Source organism: Belonocnema kinseyi, chromosome 2 (genome assembly GCF_010883055.1).
Source record: "Belonocnema kinseyi isolate 2016_QV_RU_SX_M_011 chromosome 2, B_treatae_v1, whole genome shotgun sequence".
NCBI classification, from domain to species: domain Eukaryota; kingdom Metazoa; phylum Arthropoda; class Insecta; order Hymenoptera; family Cynipidae; genus Belonocnema; species Belonocnema kinseyi.
The window spans coordinates 39,867,746-39,891,583 of record NC_046658.1 but is presented as its reverse complement, the minus strand read 5'-3'; the positions used below and the strand labels follow the sequence as shown (position 1 = coordinate 39,891,583).

The following is a 23,838-nucleotide window of genomic DNA, read 5'->3' as shown; positions in this document are numbered from 1 at the left end:
TAACTTTTTGAATTTTTATCAAAAATGGTTGGTTAACGAACTCGATCTTTATTTTTGGTCCCTCTAACTGTGTGCCAAAGCACTATCCAATCCGACTATTATTTGGAAGTTATTCGGTATACAGAAAACAACAACGACGACGCCGGACATAAAGACAGACACCGATATAAAAACTTGTTTTTCTGACTCAGGGGGCCCCAAAACGTCGACATTTGATAAAATCTGCGAAAGTGTGTTTTCGCATAATACTAACACCTTATCGTCATAGATGAGAATGTCATCATTAATTATTTTTTGTGCTACCAAAATTTGAATTTTCGATTTTTGAAAAACAAAATTCAAAAAGTTCATAAAATAATCATGTAGGGGCTTGAAAAATTAAATTTTTTCTCCTCTTGACTTTTCCCCATATCACGCTCATTTTTGAAAAAATTATTAAGAATTCAGTGATTGGAGTTTATCCACACTGTGAAATTTCTTCGACCGTTAATATCATTAATGAGAGAATGTGTTTTATTCTGGTCATACAGTCCAATATAAATAAAAATGGATTCAGATGTCAATGAATCTTTATTCGTCAATTTTAATTGATATAACCAACGTACGTTTCAACCTAGTTGCAGGTCTTCTTCAAGGTCATACATCACCTAATCTAAAAATTTTTTAACAATATGTAATACATTTGAAAGAATTAACAAATTTTATTTTTTAAAAATTGTATTGTGTATAAATTTACCTGTACAATTTTTATATTAAAATCAAAAACAAGACATTTGAATTGTGCTTTATTCCTTACAAAGGAGTATAATTTTGGAGTGAGCCCATTTTGCTAATTGTCAGAAGTTAAAATTTTTTGTTTGTATACCTAATTTGAAATGTCCTTTTCTTAATATATAAGTCAAACATATAAAAAATTAAAAATTTGAAACCTCAAAATTAAAATAGGCTCCAAATTAAATAACATTAACTATATTTTAAAATCAATTTTAACCACAACAGTTACTTATTGTTTGGAAGGACAAACACGGACTAACGAATACTAACGAAAATGACGTTTGATTGTTTCCGCTGTAGGTTCACCAACTTATAATTTATTAGAATACATTGCAAATTGTTTAAAACCAATGTCTGGCAAAACTCAAGCTTTTGTAAAGAATAGTTGGGAAGTAAAAGAAGAACTGAAAAATGTTAATTTTCCGGATTCACATTCAGTGGTTTCATTGGATGTAGTATCAATGTTTGATAATATTCCAATGGACCTTGCATTAGATTGCATAGAAGAAAAATTAAATTTAAACCATAATTTAACAAAAATCTCCAAAACTGAATTTATTATTGCCACTAGGACAGTATTAAATAACACATTTTTTTCTTTTAATAATAAATTTTTTAAACAAGTTTTAGGTTGTCCTATGGGCTCCCCATTATCCCTTATTGTATCAAATTTAGTAATGGAAGATTTAAAGAGAAGGGCTCTGAATAGTTTAACATTTACACTTATTCTTTATAAAAGATACGTAGACGATATCCTAGCAATTGTTCCTACTGATAAAATAGATGAATTCATTAAGACTTTCAACAAAATGGAAAATTCAATTAAGTTCACGATTGAAAAAGAGGAGAATAACTCTATTTCTTATCTAGATTTATTAATTATTAAAACTTCAGAGGGAAATTTAATAACAAATTGGTATAAAAAAGCATCTTTGTCAGGACGTTATTTCAATTATAATTCTCATAATTTATTTTCTCAAAAAATTGGTCTAATGAAAGGTCTTATTGATAGATGTGTTAAATTAAGTAATATTCAATTCCGCAAAGAAAATTTAGATCAACTAAAAATTACTCTTGTACAAAATAATTACCTACTCCAATTAGTAAACAAAATCATTAAAGAAAGAATACATGAAATTTATAATAATTCATCTAAAAATAAAAAATTAATTGAAACTTATAATAAATATGATCTAAAGGTTTCATTTCCTTATATTGAAGGTCTTTCTGAGCGTCTTAGAAGTGTTTAAAAAAAAATAACATTAATGTATATTTTACAAACAACCACACACATTCAATAAGTTTTCTTTGTTTAAAAAAAAGACAAAGATAACAAAGAAAACTTATCTGGTTTAGTATATATGATAAATTGTCAAGGTTGTAAAAAGATTTATATTGGTGAGACGGGTAGGAGATTAAAAACTCGTATTTATGAACACAAACGGGATTGTGAATTAGGCAATCAAAATACTGGTTTGTCACAAAATGCATGGAAATTTCATCACTATTTTGATTTTGAGATTAATAATATAAAAATTTTAGCTCGTGAAAACAATACTAAAAAAAGAAAAATATTAGAGTATATTTTCATAAATAAGTTTATTAAAAATTCCATCAATTTGAAAACTGAAATATTAAATGTAAATAAAATTTATCAGACTATTTTATAAAAAATGAATTATATATCAATTATTACATAATTAAAAAAAAAGTTTTAAATTCAATTTTCTTTGGCGCACTTTTTATTAAATTCTCCATTTTAAAACCGGCCTTTCTTAATTACTCATATAAAATTGACTTTATTTCTTATGTATTCGTTAGTCCATGTTTATCCTTCCAAACAATAAGTAACTGTTGTGGTTAAAATTGATTTTAAAATGTAGTTAATATTATTTAATCTGTAGCCTATTTTAATTTCGAGGCTTCAAATTTTAAAGTTTTTATATGTTTGACTTATATATTAAGAAAAGGACATTTCAAATTATGTATACAAACAAAAATTTTAAACTTCTGACAATTAGCAAAATAGGCTCATTCGAAAATTATGCTCCTTTGTAAGGAATAAAGCACAATTGAAATGTCTTGTTTTGGATTTTAATATCAAAATTGTACAGGTAAATTTATACACAATACAATTTTTAAAAAATTAAATTTGTTAATTCTTTGAAATGTATTACATATTGTTAAGAAAGTTTTAGATTAGGTGAAATATTACCTTGAAGAAGACCTGCAACTAGGTAGAAACGTACGTTGGTTATATCAATTAAAATTGACGAATAAAGATTCATTGACATCTGAATCCATTTTTATTTATATTGGACCGTATGACCAGTATAAAACACATTCTCTCATTAATTTTTGAAAAAGCTGTAACTTTTTGAATTTTTAACAAAAATGGCTGGTTAACGAACTCGATCTTTATTTTTGGTCCCTCTGTTTTTCTGACTCAGGGGGCCTCAAAACGTCGACATTTGATGAAATCCGCGAAAGTGGTTTTTCGCATAGTACTAATAACTTCTCATTATAGATGAGAATATAAAAATTGGATACAACGGAGAGGTTGTAAAACAGCGTAGAAAAAATCTGTTGCTTTTCAGTTTGAAACACAGACCACATTCGTACATGAACATACTTAGCCCAGGATAACCAAAAAAGCTATAATAAAAATCTTATTTTAAAATGTTGATCAGAACGGCCCTAATAAAAAATTGATGCAACGAAGATGTTGTGAAGCAGTGTAAAAAAAATCTTCTGCATTTTATTTTAAAACATAGACCATATTCGCACATGAGCATTCTTAGCCCAGGATAACCAATAATGCTCTGATAAAAAGCTGATTTTTAAATTCTGAGCAAGAAGGAGTCGAAAAAAATGGAATACTGCGAAGAATTTATATAAAAATAAGTCTCTTCTGAAATTGAATTAAAGGATAATGTAGAGTAAATGTTGTAAATAGGGTAGTGGAGAGTGGACCATACTGTGCTATCTTTGTCGATAGTTTTGTGACATTCTGCATGACATGCCACATTTCACGACATTAAAAAAATTTTCGGAGGTCAACAGTGTTTTCCGACTCTTGTGGAAAATTGATTTTTTCTTGAGTATATCATCATCTACTATAATCACAGTATATTATTCTCATGTAAAAAAGGTAGTGAACATGAATGTGTTTTTATTACATTTTGATTTTCCGATGATTTTCAATTTTTTTGGATACTAATATAAAAAATACGACACCGAGTACGTAAATGTGCCTACAGCAATACGGAGAGACATACAGATATACATACAGGGTTATCAAACATTATCAGACCCCCCCCCCCCTATCAGTGAAAATATGTGTTTTCGAGAGAAATGTTTCAGACAAAAGTTTCAGGATTTTGGGCGAAGATCTGAATGGTGACCTTGAAGCTGACCTTGGCGTTAACCTTCAAGGTTATTTCAAGGTCAACTTTTATTTTTCAAATGGAAACCCCTATTTTTGACACCAACAATCGAAAGAACGCAAAATTGTACGTTCAGATATGCATCAAGGTCATGTCAACCGATGAACTTCCGGGGTCATTCTGGGGTCGTGTAAACTCAAACAAGGTCTAGACGGCTGATCAGCGAAAATATGCGTGTAAAGAAAATGGTAGAACATTGTATCTAGATTCGGGCGACTAAGACGAGATCCATCATAGATCTCATCAGTCCACACAAAAAAAACCCTAGGTGGATCCGGCTCGCTAAGGGGAGATGGTCTCATCAGACCACAAGCAAAAGTTCGTATGTGGATCCGACCAGCTTAGGCGAGATGGTGTCATCACACCACAAAAAAAATTTCGTATGTTGATCCGGCCAGCTAAGGCGAGATGTTCTCATCAGACCCCTCACGCTTCAGCGAAGATGTTTGAACTGAAGACCTTGAGCTTCTTGACAAAAAGCTATGCGATTATAAAAATAAGTTACAGCATTACAAATCATCTCCCTATCAATCAAAGTAGCCGGTTGCAGAATCCGATTCTGCAATTCGTCTAAGCTTTGCGGTTGCGTAGAGTATACTTCGCTCTTTAAATAACCCAAAAGAAAATAGTCGAGAGGCGTCAGATCAGGAGATCTAGCAGGCCACTCGATTTCACCCCTTCTTCCAATCCACCTTTGAGGGAACTTGAGTATCCACATATGCTTCAACCTCCCTACAGTAAAGAGCCGCTGCTCCGTCCTGCGGGAACCAAATATTTTGAAAATTATCGCCTGTAATCTCCCTTATTCTTGGTACAATTTGGTTTCTGAGAAGCTCTTCATATCAAAGCGCATTGAGATTACCATCGATGAAGAAAGGGCCTATCAATGTATCATTCAAGATACCGGCCCAAACATTAATCTTTTGTGGATATTGTGTGTGACTGTCTAACATCCAATTAGGATTTGTGTTAGATCAATATGTACAATTTTTCCTGTTAACTTCACCTTTTAAAGTGAAAGTAGATTCATCTGAAAATACTTTTACTGTATAAGAAAAGAGGATCTCTATCAATTCTGTCCATCATAATTTCACAAAATTCAACCCGACGATCAGGATCGTCTTCATTGAGCTCTTGTACCAGATGAACTTTGTAAGGATGGAAATTAATGCTTTTTAAAATATTTTGCACTTTCTCAGGAACAACGTCACGCTCATCACTATCTCGACGTAAACTAAGGTGTGGGTTTTCAACAAATGTTTGAGCTATGTCCATCTGCATCTCCTCAGATCCTGCAGATTTTGGCCGACCAGTTCTCTGAAGGTCCTTGATAGATCCATGATTCATAAAGCGCCTTACAGTTCTTTCAATTGTTGATTTTGAGACAGGATTTAACCCTTCTCCATTACGAAAAGTGCGATTAAAAAGCAAACGAACTTGATCATAAGATCGAACTCGATCTCCCCAACCTCGCATCATTAATACGGATACCCTTTCTCGTTCCGAAAGTTTAGCTTGCGCCATAATAATCTTGTAGCGAAAGATAGTAAGTATGTGCTCGTAATACGTAAATTTAGTTTCGATTCGTAATATTCGTATGGAAAAACGGTATAGGACTTATGGTATCGCCTTAGGTATTGACTTAGGTATCGAAAAACGGTATAGGACTGTATAACTCTTCGGTGAGGAACAGAACTCTCACCAGAACACCTGGAATTTTTAATGAAAAATTTGCTTATGATTTTACAATATTCAAAACGCTGTAACCAAGATCAATACAGAACTCACTAATGAATTTCTCGTTGAAATTTACTTCAGGAATTACACTGACCTCTTGAAAAACTTTGTTAATTTCAAATAACCTTTAACTGACCTTGAACGTAACAATTGACCTGTGACTTGGGTACGTACCTGAACGTAGAATTTTCCGCTCTATCGAATGCAGATGTAAAAAAGGTGGTTTCGATTTAAAAAAAACAAAGTTGACCTTCAAAAAGCCATGAAGGTCAACTTCAAGAGCAAAATAAAGGTCACCATTGAGTTCCTCGTTGAAATTTACTTCAGGAATGACCTTCACTTTTTTGATAAATATTTTACCTGAAGAAATATCCAACCGTCCCGGGACTTTTGAGACACCCTGTATAGATACATACATACACACATACATACACACATCATGCATACATGCATGCATACAGACACCTTTGCAAAAATTGTTCTTTGTGAAAACGTAAAGATTTGATTAAAACCGAAGAAGTCCAATTTTAGAAACTAATACCTTCTCGTTATAGGATATTCATGAGACCAAATTTTGTTTCGCAACATATTAATTATTGCTGGATCGAGAGTTTAGTTGACTACAATTATAAAATTTTTGAAGTGTCCTTTTCTTTCTTCAAACATTATTGTTAAATGTCGACTTACAAGGAAAGTACCCTAGGTATGCCTAACCGATTTTCTTTATTTTTTTATATGTTGTAGTATCTAATAAATTAGCAATGCGATTTTTTTACTTGTTAATTCGCTGATTAAGGGGTCAAAACCATCCTTAAAGTTTATTCTGAAAATCAGTTTTCGTTAACATCTAAAAAAAATCTGACTTTTTTACCCAAACAAACCTTTATATTATTTCTTTAAAAAAGCACTCATTGCAAAATACTTTTTAATGAGGGGTTGCAACCCTTTTTTTTAAAAGGGTGAATATGATTTTTTTCAAATTTTTTTATACGGAAACATTCAAATCAACTGAATTTTACTGTATATTGTACTGCTATTAACAAATGTTCATTTTTGTCTATAACATAATTACGAAGTCCATAGTATTTAAAACGACCTCATTTTTTACGTCTTCCACCTATAAATTAATCATTAAAATGTGATTTTGAAGTGTTTTTTTTAAGGCGAAGCTCACATTATCAACGACGATTTTTATTACTCAAATGCTGTTTATTTCAACAATATATACATATTTTCTTATCAGTTAAAGGAAAGTATGTGGCACAACTCAGTTAACCCAGATTTTCAGCAGGATAAGTTCCGGATTCAATCGGACGACTTTGCATTAGCACTTTAATTCTAGCGGATAATACATTTTATTTGTGGACTGATTTTGGATTGCTTCAGACTCGACCCGGATTGCTTGTTTTTAACTGGACGAATTTCTTATTCAACCTGACTTCTTTTCATTAGTACTTTAATTCTAGTGGATAATACATTTTTCTCTTGAACTAATTTTAGGTTCATTCAGAAATCTTCCGGATTCTGTATTTTTTCCGGACAAATTCCAGATTCAACCGGACTTCTTTTCATTAGTAAGTTATTTCTAGTGGATAATGAATTTTCCTCCCGGAATAATTTCAGATTGATTCGGATTTCTTCAAAATTCCATGTTTGCAGGTGGACAATTTCCGGACTTCTTTCCATTAAAAATGATAAATTTTTCCCTCGAACTGTTTTCAAATTGATTCGGTCTTGTTCCGGATTCCGTATTTCAGCCGGACAAATCCCTAATTAAACCGGACTTCTTTCCATTAGCACTTTAATTCTAGTAGATAATAAATTTTTCTCTCTGACTAATTTCAGATTAATTCGAACTTCATTCGAATTCCGTGTTTTCATTCGGACAGTTTCCGAATTAAACCGGACTTCTTTCCATTAACACTTAGATTCTAGTAGATAATAAATTTTCCTCCTGAACTGATTTCAGATTGATTCGGACTTGTTACGGATTCCATGTTTTTAGCAGTACAAATTGCGAATCAAAGAAGACTTCTTTCCATTATCAATTTAATTAGAGCGGATAACAAATTTTCCTGTCGGACTACTTTCAGATTGATTCGCACTCCTTCCGTATTCCATGTTTTCAGCCCCTGAGAGATTCTGGATTCGAGCGGATGGCAAGAAAATTTCTCAACAATCTAATTGTCAATTAAAAGAAAAATGAAAAAGAAGCTTCGAGGTAAATCAGTGCTGATTAAAATCCTGAAAAGTTTTTTTTGAATAATTTTATTAGGTTCGGAGAAAATCTAGGGAGACATTTCTTTTTTCGTTCGAGGAGCACGTGTTTTAAAATTTATTTTTTTATACAATTATTGTAATTTTAAATTCAAGAAATAACTTTCATATACTTTAAACATTGATCAAAAATTTCTTTTCGATCATTGTGTTTTCAATAAATAAATCAAATTTTTTTAAAACAACGATTTCTTTAATTGATTTAATTCGGACATTTCTGTCGGGGATTTGATTATTTAAAAATTTTACAGTGTCGGAAAGTTTATTTTTGGGGATTTTTCAGTTGTCTCATTTGTCAGTATTGAGGTCAGTTTGTGGATTGATACTGATTCAAAAGTATTAAACTAAATAGGAGAGGTAAAAGTAATTTAAAAAAAAAGGAAAAGCAAAGTCATTTTAAGATGAAAGTGGATGTTTTATTGCTAATATTATTTGCATAGAAAATTCGCGTCTTATTCTAGCTGAATGGGTATTGGGTGTTTTAGGCTTGAGATATAAGGGGGGGGGGTATCGTGTACCTTGAATTTGTAAAAACGCTACTGGGGGAAGCGAGGGTGGTGGGTGGTCCAGTTGTTGGCACGGTGATGGGGACGGTATGCCAGTCGAGAGGAATCAAATGAGATCCTAGTGGAGGTGGGGTCCTTGGTTTCGGTCTTCTTCGCTCGGGCCAAGGTTTGAGCTGAGAGGCCAGGGATCTCATAGACTTAGAAGGACTGGGTGATGATCTGAGTCAAGCTCATCTATAGTGAAAATGTTGTGGTTGTAAAAGTTAATTTTGGAAATTGTAAAGTTAATAAGGCCAGATTTATGTTTGGTATTGTGAGGGAAAAAAGTATGAGAGTCTGGTGCTGAGATTGAGAGATTCTTATGATTTCTAAATTCAAATAATTGTTTACCGAATTTGTTAGTTGTTCTGCTATTCCAGGCTAAGTGTTTAGCATTTAGGTCACCTGCAGAAATTACCGAGAGTGCAAGTTTGAATGTTTTTCTGTAGTCGTTTTTTAGAAATTTGCGAGAGGGAGTCTGATAGAGCGAAACTATAGCATATGGATTCCCGTGAATTTTTATTTGTATGGCAGTAGCTTCGAGGGCGTTAAGTTCAGGAATTATTAGTTCATGGTAATTAATATTTTCTTGAATTAAGATTGCGGTACCTCTATTTGAGTTATTTCTGTATAATTTATAGCCACGAACTAGATTAACGCGTAGGGATTCGCGGAGTAAAGTTTCACGGAGCAAGCAAATTGTAATGTTATTTTTGTAGAGGTATGTGGCTAATTCGTGTCTTTTTTTAAGAATACCTTGAGCATTCCAAAAAATTATTTTTAAAGTGTTATTATTGAAGGTGGCGATTTTCGATAGCCAGTGCGAGTAAATTACTTATAATCTCGTTGCTTGAGTTTATAGCTTCGTTTATGTTACCCCCCCCCCTCCCCCCATTATGTCTGTGGTTAAGGTTGTAGCTCTTTTTAAGAGATTTACCAGATTTATTTTGATAACTTGAGAGAGAGTGTTTTTATTTTGTGTGGGTTCGGTAATAGTAATTTTATTTTTTTTGACTGTGCATAGTTTGAGGCTTTATCGCGCATGTCTGTGATGTGCCGGTGGCCGGGCACTGTTTAGAGGGGTGCGTTCGCTTTTAGAATTTTCTTTTAATGTGATCTCTTTAGTTGGTTTATTGGGAGAAATTTCCTTCGGAAAATTGTTTTATTTTTTTATTTTTAAATAGCGGGTTTTTTGGATGCTTGTTTAAAAGCAGAGCAACCTCTGTAATTAGCGGGGTTGTCCCCAGTACATTTAGCGCAAGTGGCCGGTGTTTCACGTGTTTTTTTTTGGACGCAGAACTTTGATGCGCACCCCCGCACTTCACACATAGTGGAGTGGCGTGACACATGTCAAAGACGTGGTGAAATCTTTGACGCTTGAAGCACTGTGCTGTTTCCTTGGGGTTTACATATGGCTCGACTTTAATTTTGATGTATGCAATTGATTGCAGTTTAAGTAGCTCTTTCGCTTGGGGCGTGTTTGAAACCGTTACCAGAAGCATTGACACGGCTCTCTTAGATTGTCTGTTTCTCATACGAGAAACCGACGTAATTTTAAATCCTTCCTCATTGATTTCGGAGAGAACCGAGTCTTCCGGATACGCGACGGGGATATTTCTCATTACGAGTCTAATAGGAGGCAGGTCAATACTTTTGTACAGGTTATACTGAAAGCCTTGCTGTTCTAAATTTGATATGATTCTGCAATAATCTTCTATATAAGATACGTGAATAGAATATATATGTCTGAGTCAAGATTTTACACTATGGGTTTATGGTGCCTAGACTCTTTTTAATAATTTATGAAGGATTGTATAGGGGTGATATCCCTCATCTACGATAACATTGATTGGGGGCATTTTTCCTGGTCCTATAGTTGTATTTGAATTTTCAGGGGAAGTTTTTAACATTTTATCCGCGGGAAATTGTGAGTTAGATACTGATCTACTCACGACTGACGTTCTTGACGTCCTACTTGTTCCGCGGATTGAGCTGACCGAGGATTGGCCACTGTGAACGCTATCCGAAGCGTTAATTACTTTGCGAGCTTTCGCTTTTTGATTCTGGAAGTGTAGAAGGTGTATTCGCTTTTTGCTTGTTCCGTATCCATCTTGGTGATGGCTAATTTTGTGGGGCTACTACTTCCTGCTGCGTAGGAAACTGGGTTCGTGCTCTGTAACATGGCTGTCACAGAGCGCAATGTTTTCGAACAATCAACTCGATGCGTCTGATGGACCAGAATCTATCAATCCATCATGAGGATCTCGCTAATTTTCGAATGCTAATTCAACTGCAGAACTTTTCTTGTTCAAAGGTACGAGGCAAAATCAAATCGTACAATCCGAAGAATGATGATCTATCGAACTTATCAATCCTCTAACTTCTGGGTCTCGTGGACCGTACTTTAATGGGTTTTGCTTCAGCGGCGGCGTACCATTCACGAAGTAGCGAGTGGGGGTTTACAAGACAATCAGTTAAAACGCGCTTGCGCTGTGAGTTTCAATAAAAACTTAAACATTTTTGCGCGCCTGCGCGACATTGAATTTATTATAAGCCGAATGACAGGTGGGGTTTGGATTCACAGGCGACGAAAGAAAGAATCATGGATGTTTGCTAAATATAAGTCATGGTTATAAATATTATTCATAACCATGAATATAATTTAGCGGACATCAGTATAAATTAAATTATTAAAAATATGTAAGTAGGAACATCGATTATTGTACTAAAATTTTCATAAGCACTGTTAACGAATTGAATTTTGAAATAATGTATCTTTAAAGTTCTAGGTTTTATAATCAATTAGAGTAATAAAACAAAATAAACAACATTTTCAAACTTTAAAGAACTATACACATCTGTAATGCATGGTACTAAATTTGTTTAAATTTCATTTTTCATTTATAAAATGTAATAATTACAGTAATATTTGTATTGGTATTGAACTAAATTTTAATATAAATTAATAACCAGAAATAAAAAATATTAATAATTATGTAAGCATTAATTAAAAAAATATTATATAATTTATGCAAGTAATTATTGAATAAATAATCAGAGTAATCAGTGAATATATAAGTCAAAATTTAAAATAAAAATGATTAAAATTAATGGAGGACATTATACTATTTAGCTTGAAACGATGCAAAATAGAGATTTGGAAAATGTGTTTTTTTTTTAATTTTCTGACATTGTCTATTTTTATTCAGGAATTACTTTTTAAAATTATTAGTTTAGTAACGGGTTTTAATGTAAAGTATTGCTATCGAAAAATGAATTGAGATTTAATAATTCACTATTTAACTCTTCTCCTTAAAAAATATTGTTTATATTTTCAGATTTAAACTATAATTAAATTTTTTTTAATGCTCATTAATGCAACTATGCCCTATTATACTTCTATTTCTAAAAGAGAAATGTTGTACAAAATTACCGAGATGCAAGCTTTTAAAATTTTCATTTCTTCAGGAAAATTTTCAAATACCAAACGCCTTAAAATTTTGAAAAAGAATTTTTGTTAAATATTGATTTAATTTTAAATCATTTAAGTACGTTTTAAAATTTATTTACCGTTATTAACATATTTGTGGGTGATATTTGCCGTAAAAAATTAGTAGAAATATAACGCTTCCCGACAACGAGCGCAATTAATTACTACAGATTACGATTATACAAATAGATCAATCGAAAAGTGTATGTATGATATTTACTTCCCAATTATTTTACTATTAAAAAAAACATTTAGTCGCCAGGGGAACATTACAAGTTATTATTTGACATATTTACAATGCAAAAAATATATTTAAAAACTGAATAAATGTCGAGCAAAATATTTGATTCAGTACCAGCATGGTCGCTAGACAGGCACCTTCCCGCTGGACTGGTGGCGCTGTCTAAAAGTAACTGCGCGTGAATCAGTAGACCTTTGGCTGCCGCATCGACCGTGATTTTCAAACGCTCATCATTTTTAAACAAGGGCCCACTACAAAGAAGCCAGGACACGTGTCAAATTATTTTCGACTTACCATCGATTGATAATAGTCTGATTAAAAAGTCAATGTTGTAGAGGAGGCCTTACCCTTGTAAGTTCGAAAGTGTCGGATGAATGCCATCAGTATTTATGATATCGTACTCAGCGTGGCGTCGTAGCTATAGGAGTATGTGTCGGAGGTTAAAAAAGGTATTAAAATCCTTTAGATTTAACTTCTAGAAAAAAATGTATTTTTCATTTAAATCAATGTTTTCCTTCTTTGAATCTAAAATTTCTGGTAATAGATTATGACAGTGTACTATACAGTTCAACTTTTTTACTATTCCAACCGTAGCATCACACTTCAGAATTTAAAGCATAATGCTATCAATTTATTGGACATATCGTTTGCTCTAAATTTGACATTTAGTTAGCTTTATAATATCTTACTGTTAGGTCTATTACATCTTCAGTTGAGGCTAATTATGTTTTTAATAATTTAATAATATTTTGTTTGAATGAACAAAATAAGAAACAATAGTATATTCTTTTGAATTTATAGTATATGCATTTGACTGAGCGCGAAATCACCGTTTGATGCTTCAAACCAATATTTCATTGATTCAGAAGTATTTTTTTCTCAGTGTACGGGGGAACCACGCTGGATGGTCGTTGGACGCTTTTAAGTATTGAACACACACACAATACATTTACAAAACACACTAGGCCTTCGAATGTGCTTCGAATCTGTGCATCTAACCGATGACCTCAGAGGAATCGCTCCGTCAACCATCGTCTGGTCGTATTATGCACATGCGACCTGGGCCGTTACTGAGTTTTGGCCCGTGGTCAAGAAAATATCCGAATTGCCTCCCGCGGTGACTTTTGTTCTAGTTAAGTCTCATCTTGAAGTATGTCCCCCCACTCCACCACGAAATAGATGTAAGTTCGGACCAATTGCGGAATCCGAAACTTATCAAAAAATGTATCAGGGCCCTCATTGATTAGATCGCGGTTCTCATATTTGCACATTCCAAAACCGCAAACTCCTTGATAAACCATATACAATTAAAAACCAAGCCTCGAGATTAGCCGTAGACTACAGGACAAGTACCGCTGTACATATAATTTTAGCAGAAACATGTGAACCACTCATTAAATTTTGATTTAGTTCTATAGCTAGAAAATATATGATGAAGATGTTCTACAATATTAATCACCCCTTAATTAACAAACTTGGTGATCTTGGAATACCACACATAAAAAAACCCCATGGAATCATAGAGATTTTCACACTTATAGCTGCTTTTAATAAAACCCGGAACCTTATGCCCCAAATACACAGATCTTTCCACCATCCCCTCTGAATTTACATATCGGTACCTCCATAACTTACATACTGATATCTCCATGCTATACTCTACATCTACAATCTGGGTTTAGCAGTCTAAACTCTCCAATCTCGTTTTGTGTTGGAACGTAGCGCCACCTACGCGTAGCGGCATTAGGTTCAAACACAATACGATATTGGCTTTCTAATTCAACATTTTTGCGACCCAACCTCTTTCTTCTAGAATGCCATTGCGTATTTTGGAGACTCCTTGATTTTCTACACAGACCGCTCAAAGTCTCAAAACGGCAAGTCTGCGGGTTGCGTCTCGGTTTGTCCCGCTTGTCAGTTTATGCACGTATGGAAAATAAGTTATTCGGCATCAATTTTTTCTATTGAAGCAATAGCCATTGATTTAATTATAATGTTCATGTTTAAAAAAAAGTAGTTATTTTTACCGACTCGTTAAAAGTCTTAAAAAGTGTTTCTTTAACCAACCTGAGTAACATTAAGTTTTACATATCTTATCTTCCTAATCAGAAATCGCCTTGCCTCCCTTTCCACGCTTAATTGCAATATTATACTAGCATGGGTACCAGGCCAGAAGGGCATCCCTGGAAATTAGTTCTCGGATGTGATCGCAAAATACATCTCTTACAATGTACCTCGCTTCTTCGTTCCAACCATTACCCGAGTGAAGAGCCCCTAAGCTCGGATCTCCCTGGATTTTTTTACTGTTGGAACATCTTCATCGCCGTGTCCAGAAATTGGTTACTCATCCCAATCGTTGCCATATACATGGTTTAAAAAATAAGCTTTCTACTTTAGTCTTTCATCGCTTTGCGTACTTTTTTTATAAATTAATTGTCTTTTCCTTTAATATTAATGAAACGAGTCAGTCTTAGGCCATAGTCTGATCTTCATTGTTACCTACATATTTGAAACAATGAATGAACACGTTTCATCATTTAAAAAAGCCTGCGATTCGCATATAAACTAGAGGCTCCATGAAAGTCCGGTAGTATTAAAAATTTCACAAAATAAGACCTGGTGCACCATTATAAAATGTTATATCTTGTTCGTGTAGTTGCATCATCTGACATAATAACAGAATGCATTTTGATAGCAAATACTCAATACGAAGGTAAAATGCAATAGAAAATTAAAATGGTGTACATTTATTCTTTCTGTTTGTAAGCTCAAAGTATGAAAAGTGATACTTTCATTCTTCATGTTTTAGATTTTGAATAGTTTGATCTAAAAAATACAAACCTTGACTAAAAAAATCGAACTAAAACTGACATTAATAGCAGTAAATAAGTATTTAAAAAAAATAAATAGACATTAGGAACATATTTACTCCTTCTGTTTTGCTTTTAATGTTATTTTTGTTTTCTCAAGTTGTTTTGATGTATTACTTTGCAGGGATGGAGTCGTTTTTAGAGCTCTTTGAACCAGAAGAATCTAAGCCGAGGAGAAAAAAAAATTGGGAAGTCGGTATAAGTGAACAAACTGAACATGAAGGTTCTCCAGATGGTGATCTAGAAGATAGATTACCTCCTGAGCCTGAACAAGGAAATATTGAGTACAAACTGAAATTGATTAATCCTTCCAGTCAAAGATTTGAACATCTTGTCACTCAAATGAAATGGCGCCTTCGCGAAGGTCATGGAGAAGCTATTTATCAAATTGGTATTGTAATTGTACATGTAGTATTCTTAAAGTTTTTTTAAAATTTGTTCTTTTACTATTTAAATCATAAATATAAAATAATTTTCAAGGTGTCGAAGACAATGGAAGATTAGCGGGCTTGTCGAGGGACGACATGAAACTCTCCTTGAAAACATTGAGGGACATGGCTGATAGATTAGGAGCGGAAACGACAGTGCTTCGAGAAAGACTTGCAAAATGCAAGTCAAGAACAAGCAAAGTGGAGGAAAAAAGAGTAGCCGAAGTATTGGTTCGAAAATTACGAAAGGGTGATGCTGATGATCAAGATGTCGTGATTGATTTAAGACTAGCAGTATTAGGAGGGCAAGATGCTGGAAAATCTACCATCTTAGGTAAGATAATGGAAATATAGAAATAAGAAAGTCGAAAATAATTTTGTTTTGTTAAATTACATTATTGTAAAAATTTTACTTATGTTAGGAGTACTCACGCAAGGTGAATTGGACAATGGCAGGGGGAGAGCCAGGCTAAATATATTTCGCCACCTTCACGAAATTAAAACAGGGCGTACGTCATCAATTTCCCACGAAATTCTTGGATTCGATAATGATGGTCATGTTTTGAATTATTCAGAAATGAAGACAGCAGAGGAAATCTGCGATCATGCATCGAAGGTGGTTACATTCATTGATTTAGCAGGACATCGAAAATATTTACGGACGACATTGTTGGGCCTTACAGGTAAAAATCTACTCTCAAATAAATTAGATTCTTGAACGTGTTTATAAAATTTCAACTGAAAATAAAATTTTATATTAAAGGTTACGCTCCACATTATGTGATGCTTGTCGTCTCGCCACCTGTGAATGAAGCTTTCCAAGAGCACCTAACTCTCTGTCTAGCTTTGCGAATTCCGTTCTTTATTATCGTGACCAAAATAGATTTAGGTTTTAGAAACCCTCGAGAAATCATATTACAACTAGAAACTATCTTGCAAGCCCAGGGTTGTCTTAAAAAATTGGTGCTCCATGCAAAGAATAACGAGGAACCAGACGTTTGCGATTTAGATGCAATACCAGTATTTCTTGTGAGTTGCGTATCTGGCGAAGGCCTAGGGGAACTCACCAATTTTATTAGAGATTTGTCGCCTACAGATCTAACACCTCTAGAAACAGATCCAGAATCCTCTCTCTTCCAAATAGACGAAACGTTCAGGTATTTCACTTACATAAAAGTTTTCAAAATGATTTAATTCAAGAATGCGATTTTGGTTTTTTAATAATGAGATTTGTTTTTATTTCACAGGGTAGTGGGACTAGATGAACCAGTACTCGGCGGTTTGCTCGTAAAGGGACTTATCACACCTGGAACACGATTATTAGTTGGTCCTTTGCCGGATGGCGAGTTTAGCCCAGTCAAAGTAGTTAGTCTTCATCGTAATAAAACGCCTTGCTGTGTGGTTCGAGCATCACAGAGTGCAAGTTTAACAATAGCGCCTCCTACAAAAAGAGACCCGCCCTTACCTCACCTTCGGCCTGGTATGGTTTTAGTCTCTTCTCGTGACCATCCTCATGCTACGCTCTTCTTCCAGGTAAAAATGTCAAATTAATAGTCCTTAATAAAAAATGTTATTTTATAAGAATTAGGATTTCTTAAAAGAGACAGTGACAGGTCCAGCTCAAGAACTATCTCAGATCAAATATTTGACTATAAAAGTTTAATTTTCAGCAATAATTTGTCTGTAATCATATGAGATGGTTGGTTGGTCGTAATGTGGGCGGGGGCCGTGAAGCACCCCCCTGGCGCTCAAGCTACAAAGCCTATTGTGCCACACCCGTGTTTAGTCTTAAGGCAGTACTTCGAATCCGGCCATCTTCGTCGAGTCTTTTGGATCTCGGCGGCTTTTCGTTGTTACCAACATTCTGAGATTATACCTCGCAGGTGCCAGGCCTACTCATCACGCAGCAAGGGCCGTCCTTCCTTGTCACCGGTAAACAAAGTGATCCTTGCCAGCTATGCAATCCGCAAGCCTCCCTAGCAGGCTCGGATGGGGGGGGGGGGGGGGGGGGGGGGGGGGGGGGGTTAGACGCACAGATTCGAAGCACTGTTCTGGTGTCTTTATGTAAGTGTATGTGTATTTGTATGCTCATTACTCGAAAGCGTCCAGCAACCATCCCGCGTGTTTACCCCCGTGTGGAGCCTCCAAGCGCAAGGAGCTCGCTCACTCATTTTCGAGTCTTCTCAAAATCAGCTTCGACCCCCAAGGTTGGTCCCCCGTACGGAGCCCGTTTATCCTTGGTAAGGCATCAGCTTTTTGTGAGAGGACTTACAGTTTAAGGTGGGTTCCGAACCACCGAAGCCCCGGTAAAAGTACATAGAAAAATTTCCATTGGTACCGGCACAGAGATCGAACAACAGTCTTCCAGCTTTAGAAGTTATTTGAAAAAAAATCATTAAAAAAAACTGAATTTTTAACCCTGCATATAGCGTAGTTTAAGTGCGCCTGTGGCGTGTGCGCCGTGTTTCGCACTCGATTACAACTATATTACTAGCACGACGTGCTTGACCCTCTATTTGTTATGCACATAAATATCTCAAATTTATGATTTAGAACTACATGTTGACATATGTTTCTCAAAACTCCTTCGAGTTTACGGAATACATTCTCATCGCGACACCCGTGCTTCGCGCTCGACAATACTTGAGTTTAGATGTTGCATTTGATTAAATAAAAAAAAATAAAACCGCCTGACTAACAAAGCTGATGTCTTTTTGAACCGCCAAAGAGTATACTGAAGGAAGTTAGGATTAGAAATTTTTTTCGAAATTTATCTCATCGCTAGGCTAAAAAAAGACCGAGAGAGATACATGTTTGTATATAGTTTTTTTCTGACTCTGGTCTCAAAATGTCGAGAACTGATGTAAACTGGTAACTTTAAGATTCGCAGGAATCTCATACGTTATTACGCGAATGAATAATAGTTATACGGTTAAAAAAATTGGCATCTCTTGCCGTTCCGGAGATATCGTTTGGGAAGTGAGGGCGACTTTTTCAATCGCTAAGTATTCTCATACTTTTTTATGGTACTGTAGTTTCACAGTATATGTCGCACGTGTCACAATATCGAATACCAATCCCATATGCATCACAAAGATGTCCAAGGAAAGTATGATTAGTACCGGATTACTCTATGGATGCAAGTGGTTGCCGCGTATGTAAGAATACCGAATAGTATGTATCCTAGGTGCTCAGGGTGCACGATATGCTCTGAACTTATCGTCGGGAACGTCTTGACATGTGATTGCAGTGAAAGTAGACTAGGGTGAGAATTATTCCGCCTTGGTACGTGAACATTAAACCCACCGCTTTGTCCTATAAAACTGACCTTAGACCAGATGAAATAAAGAAATAAAACGTCAGCAACAGCCACAAAAAATATTTGTTTACGTTTTTGTGAAAGATGTGTATCTTTTTGTCAAGAAGCTATTTGTGAAAAGTTGTTCACTCCTGCTTTTTTCACCCGAGCACACTTTTCTTACCTCTGATGTGGAATTCATATCCAAGTTTCTTGTCCCCAACCGTTCCCAGAAGAGGGTCTCTTTCATTAGCGATGATATGTGTGCTGCCCAGAATGACCCTGTTATAAATACATTCGATGTTAAGTTGTTCGTGACCCTCTTGATCGCCGAATTTACATGCAAGCTCTTCTGCATATGCAGGAACTTTCGCGTAACAATGTCAAGGGTCATGAGCTCGTCCTTTGCCCACGGAACCATTGCAGTTCGGAAGACAAAATCTGTCTAAGAGAATTTTCCTATCTGCTTTCATCTCGTCAGTTTCATCTTGACAAACTTTTCCAACCTAAACTCCATTATAATTGGGCCTTTGTACCCTTTTGTGTTCTGGAGAGCAAGAATTAGTTGCTCTGCGCTGGATGCATAGACCTTAAGGTCAGCGGCGTAGCCAGGATTTTTTAGGGGGGGGGGGGGGGGGGGGGGGGGGCTTCGATTTTGTTCGGGGAGGAGGCTTCGGGCTTATGTATAGGCAAAGAATGGAATCAAGTTTTTCTGCAACCTACTATTCTCGAGAGATCTCGGGTCTGCGACATCTCCAGTGTTCTTAGTATCAGTGTTTTACACGTTACCGGTACTGCTAAAAAATTTGTAACGCGGTACCGTTACCGTTACTTAAATAAAAGTAACGCGTTACCGTTACTGCAAAAAGTAATGCGTAACCTTGCCGTTACTTTATGTATTAAATGTCTAATACATTATTTGAATGGACAAAAAATAATCTTAAAAATTTGGTACATTTCATTGCAAACCGAAAATTTTAATAAAACTGAATATTATATTTACAGTTCGGTAAAATAATAAAGAAATATTCAATTTGTCTATAAGCTCTTTTTGATTTAAACTATAAATAAGTTTATAAATGTATGCTACGTGCAAGGAAGTGAAAATATAGATCATCTGATTGCTTTTTTGACATTGATATATTTAATGTAATGCTAAACGTATTAAAATTTTTTATAAAATAACAGTCGGTAACGTGCGTCACTTTGTTTTACCGTCACCAGAAAATTGTAACGCGTTAAGGTTACCAAAAAAGGTAACTTTCATGGTAACTCGTTACTGTTAAACACTGCTTAGCACTGATGCGTGACTCGAACGCTCTAAACGTCCTTCAGATTTTTTTGCAGCTGCTCGAGGACTTTAGGGATTCACACACCCATCTTCGGAAGTCCATGATTTTGTGCCCACTGGGTATATATGTCGTTACCCAATAACCGTTCCAGTCGATTAGCTGACTAGCTGGCCAGTCGGCTATTCGACTAGAGCGTTTCAGCCCAATGAGCCCCCTGCAATGGCTGTATGTCAGCGTTAGGTCACTAGTACGGCCGAGTAAAGCGAGGAGTGCAGGTGGCTCTGGGAGTCTTTCCAGCTTATTTTTACATGGCAAGCTTAAGCAAAATTAGTTAAAAATTAATTTAATCCATATTATTTGTAATGACAATCGATATTATGCATCAAATAGTTAAAGTTTCATATATTTTTAAATATTAGAGTAATTTTAATTGAAAAAATCGTTAAAATCTTTTTTTAGCTTTATTATTAAATTGCAAATTTTCCTATAAAAATTATATAAAGTATTTTTGAAAAAAATAGGTTTAAAAAAAGCATGGAGATAAACAATATATTTTTTATCATATATAGTTACAAACAAATAGTCTAAAATGGATAACATAATTTTTAATAATATTGTGAAATTATATTTTATAAAAAACTAGTGTTATGAAATATAAAATTTAATTAGAAATTAAATTAAATAACAGATATTCTAATTTTAAATTGGGGTAAGGAATGGATTTAATGGATAAGAAAGTTTAAATAAGAGCAATGTCATATGTTGGTACAAATAAGCAATTGATTAATGACAGTAACCCTAAACCAATAGAAAATGATTAATTTGAATAAACTGCGTTTTTTTCAATAAAATTTCGTCTTTTAGCTTTAATTTTTTTTTTTTTTGACGAACTTTCTTATTTTAAGCGACAAACAGTTCTTGATGACAATGACGTACACAAGAACGTCACAGCTGTGTTCATCACATGGATATTTTAATGCTTTATTTGAAATAAGTTCGTTAATTATCAGGTCTAAACAGTTATTCAAATGGCCATACTCTTTTATTAATATTATCTAATGATTAATCATTAAAAATAATAGTTTAATTTGAAAAAAAATCAAGCTTCTTAGATTTTCTTCATCTTTTGGCCCTTAGAAGAAATAAAATTTTTCGGAGCAGCTTTCATAACCTGACTTACATCCAGGGACAATGTTCCATCCATTTTATTGCCAAATTTAATATTAATAATATTTCTTTATTCTTACACTACGATTTGTAACTCAGAAAACTGATTGACATTGCGAAAATCATCGATCAAATTAATTTTCCACTATTATGCTTCCTATTCTTGCCATATAAACATAGGCTGGAAAGACTCCCAGCACCATCTGCACTCCGAGCTTCACTTGATCGTAGTAGTGAACTAACTTCTATGCAGGGGGCTGAGCCTAATAGACGGCTATTCATACGGTTCATCATATATTTAAAGGATTGAGATTTTTCATTTGTTTTTCATGAAAATATTCTTAATAAAAAATAATAAAAAGAGTTTCGATTCGAAATTTTAAGGTATTCAAAATTTTAATTATGTATTTATGTGACACAAAGTGCGTTAGTATGAAAATCTTCAATAAAAAATTATGCGATTCTTAAAATAGGCCAGGAAAAGTGAAAAGAATATTGTGTATTTTTTCAGTGCTTTTTTATTCAAGATAATTAGAAATAAAATTACAATCTTTAGAAACGTCACAGAACAAGTTTTAAAAAAAGTAATTGTTTTTTTTAATGCTTTGCTTCATTTATGTCCATTCATGGTAATAAAGTGTACATTTGTGGCAAAGTGAATTAAATAAGAAACTAGCTTTAAAAAGGCTATTTCACGTAAAAACTGGATAATTATAATTGAGAAAACGATACAAAATACGTGATAAAATTGTTAATTTAATACTGGCTATTGCTCAGTAGGCCTAAGACACGACTGTCTTCTATAAACAATTAAACATTGAGCCAGTAAGAAAACCCATAATAATAATATAATAATTACACAGGCACACGAAAAGTCTTATCCAGTAGACGAGATAAACATTTCTATACATTTTTGGGGTCGCTGAATTCGAATCCGGGGTAGGTTTGACTCGGTCAGTTCGCATTTCGTTTCTAACCTCAAAAAAATGATGAAAGTTGGAACATTCATGGAAACCCTACCGAAAGAAATCTCTGAGTTTTCTTTAGCGAAATAGCTTGGCCCATTTGAGTCTATAAACAAAGTCGATTTGAAACAAAATACTCTCGGAGATAGTTTGAGAGATTTGGGTCATTTTCAAAATCCTTTTAGTGGTCGTTTTAAGAGTGGTGCGACGGCAATATAATGTTCCTTTTGTATTCGTCACGTACCGGGCGGGCAGAGTTATTTACAGTAGTTGGTCGTGGCTAATCCGCTCTCCCTTTTTAAATTTATCGTCAAATTATTAACACTTTTTTTTAATTGATGAATTTTCTTATTATACTTATTTATAATTATAACTTATATACTGATATACAATTTTCTAGTTGAATTCAAAAATGTTGTCTTTTTTGGCGTATCTCATTTCATTTACGAGAAACGTTCTATTAATTCCAATTTTAAGCATTAAAAAAAGTTAGATATCTGAAGTCATCGAAACCCGTAGTATCCGAACTGTTATGTTTTAGGCTGTTAACTATGAAATTAAAAAAAATCTACTTCTAAATTTCAATCCGTAAGCTTAACAAAGGTTATGGGATCATTATGGGATCATGAGAACTCAACCCTTTTTGCATGGTAAAGAAGAACGCCGCCTCACTATAAATGCCTAATCGCTAAATTTAAAATTATATTTCGCAATTTTTATTATTGTTCTCAAACTCTCTTATCTTTCTATTGGCAAAAACGAAACAGGCGTGAGACAAGCCGAGAAAAGAACCAGAAAGCCTGTTTCTTTTCTCGGGTAAATGAATGCACTTAGAGTAAGTTAGCACATAAGACCTTACTTAAAAGTTCCTATAGATGAGACAGATTTTCTGAGAAACATTTTTAATTCATATTGTATTTTGTCTAAAGTGTTCACAAGTAAAAAAATTTAACCCTCTTAAGAATCTGTCTCTGGAAAATGTACTTCTTTTAATAAAAGGTTGGTGCTTTAAAGAAACTGTCAGTCAGTCATAAAAAAGCTATTTAATTAGTTTTTCTAAGGAAAGAAGGCACCAAGACGCTAAAATAAATATTCCTTCAACGAAAACTGAAATCATTTCCCATCGTTTTTTAAAAGGAACACTAATAAAATAAGAAACTTCTCGGATCTCTGGCGAGTTCCGAGATAGTTTCACTTAAAAGTCTCATAGTACATTCAAGCCCTTAGTAATTTAACAACTAATAAAATATATAACAGAAACCAATTTTCATTCCCATCTTTCCTTGGTCAGACAGTTATGGTCAACTA

The 23,838-nt window shown here is 34.2% G+C and overlaps 1 protein-coding gene across 4 annotated transcripts in view; it reads left to right on the top strand.

Moving 5' to 3' along the window:
- Positions 1-23,838, top strand: part of LOC117166944 (GTP-binding protein 2) — a 41,045-nt gene that overhangs the window by 6,918 nt on the left and 10,289 nt on the right. For 2 of the 4 annotated variants that reach the window (XM_033351420.1, XM_033351419.1), the window contains 6 exons: positions 7,927-8,178; positions 15,505-15,771; positions 15,861-16,142; positions 16,231-16,491; positions 16,572-16,965; positions 17,056-17,341. In XM_033351420.1, the coding sequence (XP_033207311.1) occupies positions 8,160-8,178; positions 15,505-15,771; positions 15,861-16,142; positions 16,231-16,491; positions 16,572-16,965; positions 17,056-17,341 (1,509 nt within the window). In that variant the 5' untranslated portion in view covers positions 7,927-8,159. The remainder of the gene's footprint in view (positions 1-7,926; positions 8,179-15,504; positions 15,772-15,860; positions 16,143-16,230; positions 16,492-16,571; positions 16,966-17,055; positions 17,342-23,838) is intronic. The other 2 variants (XM_033351421.1, XM_033351422.1) reach the window with 1 other exon arrangement.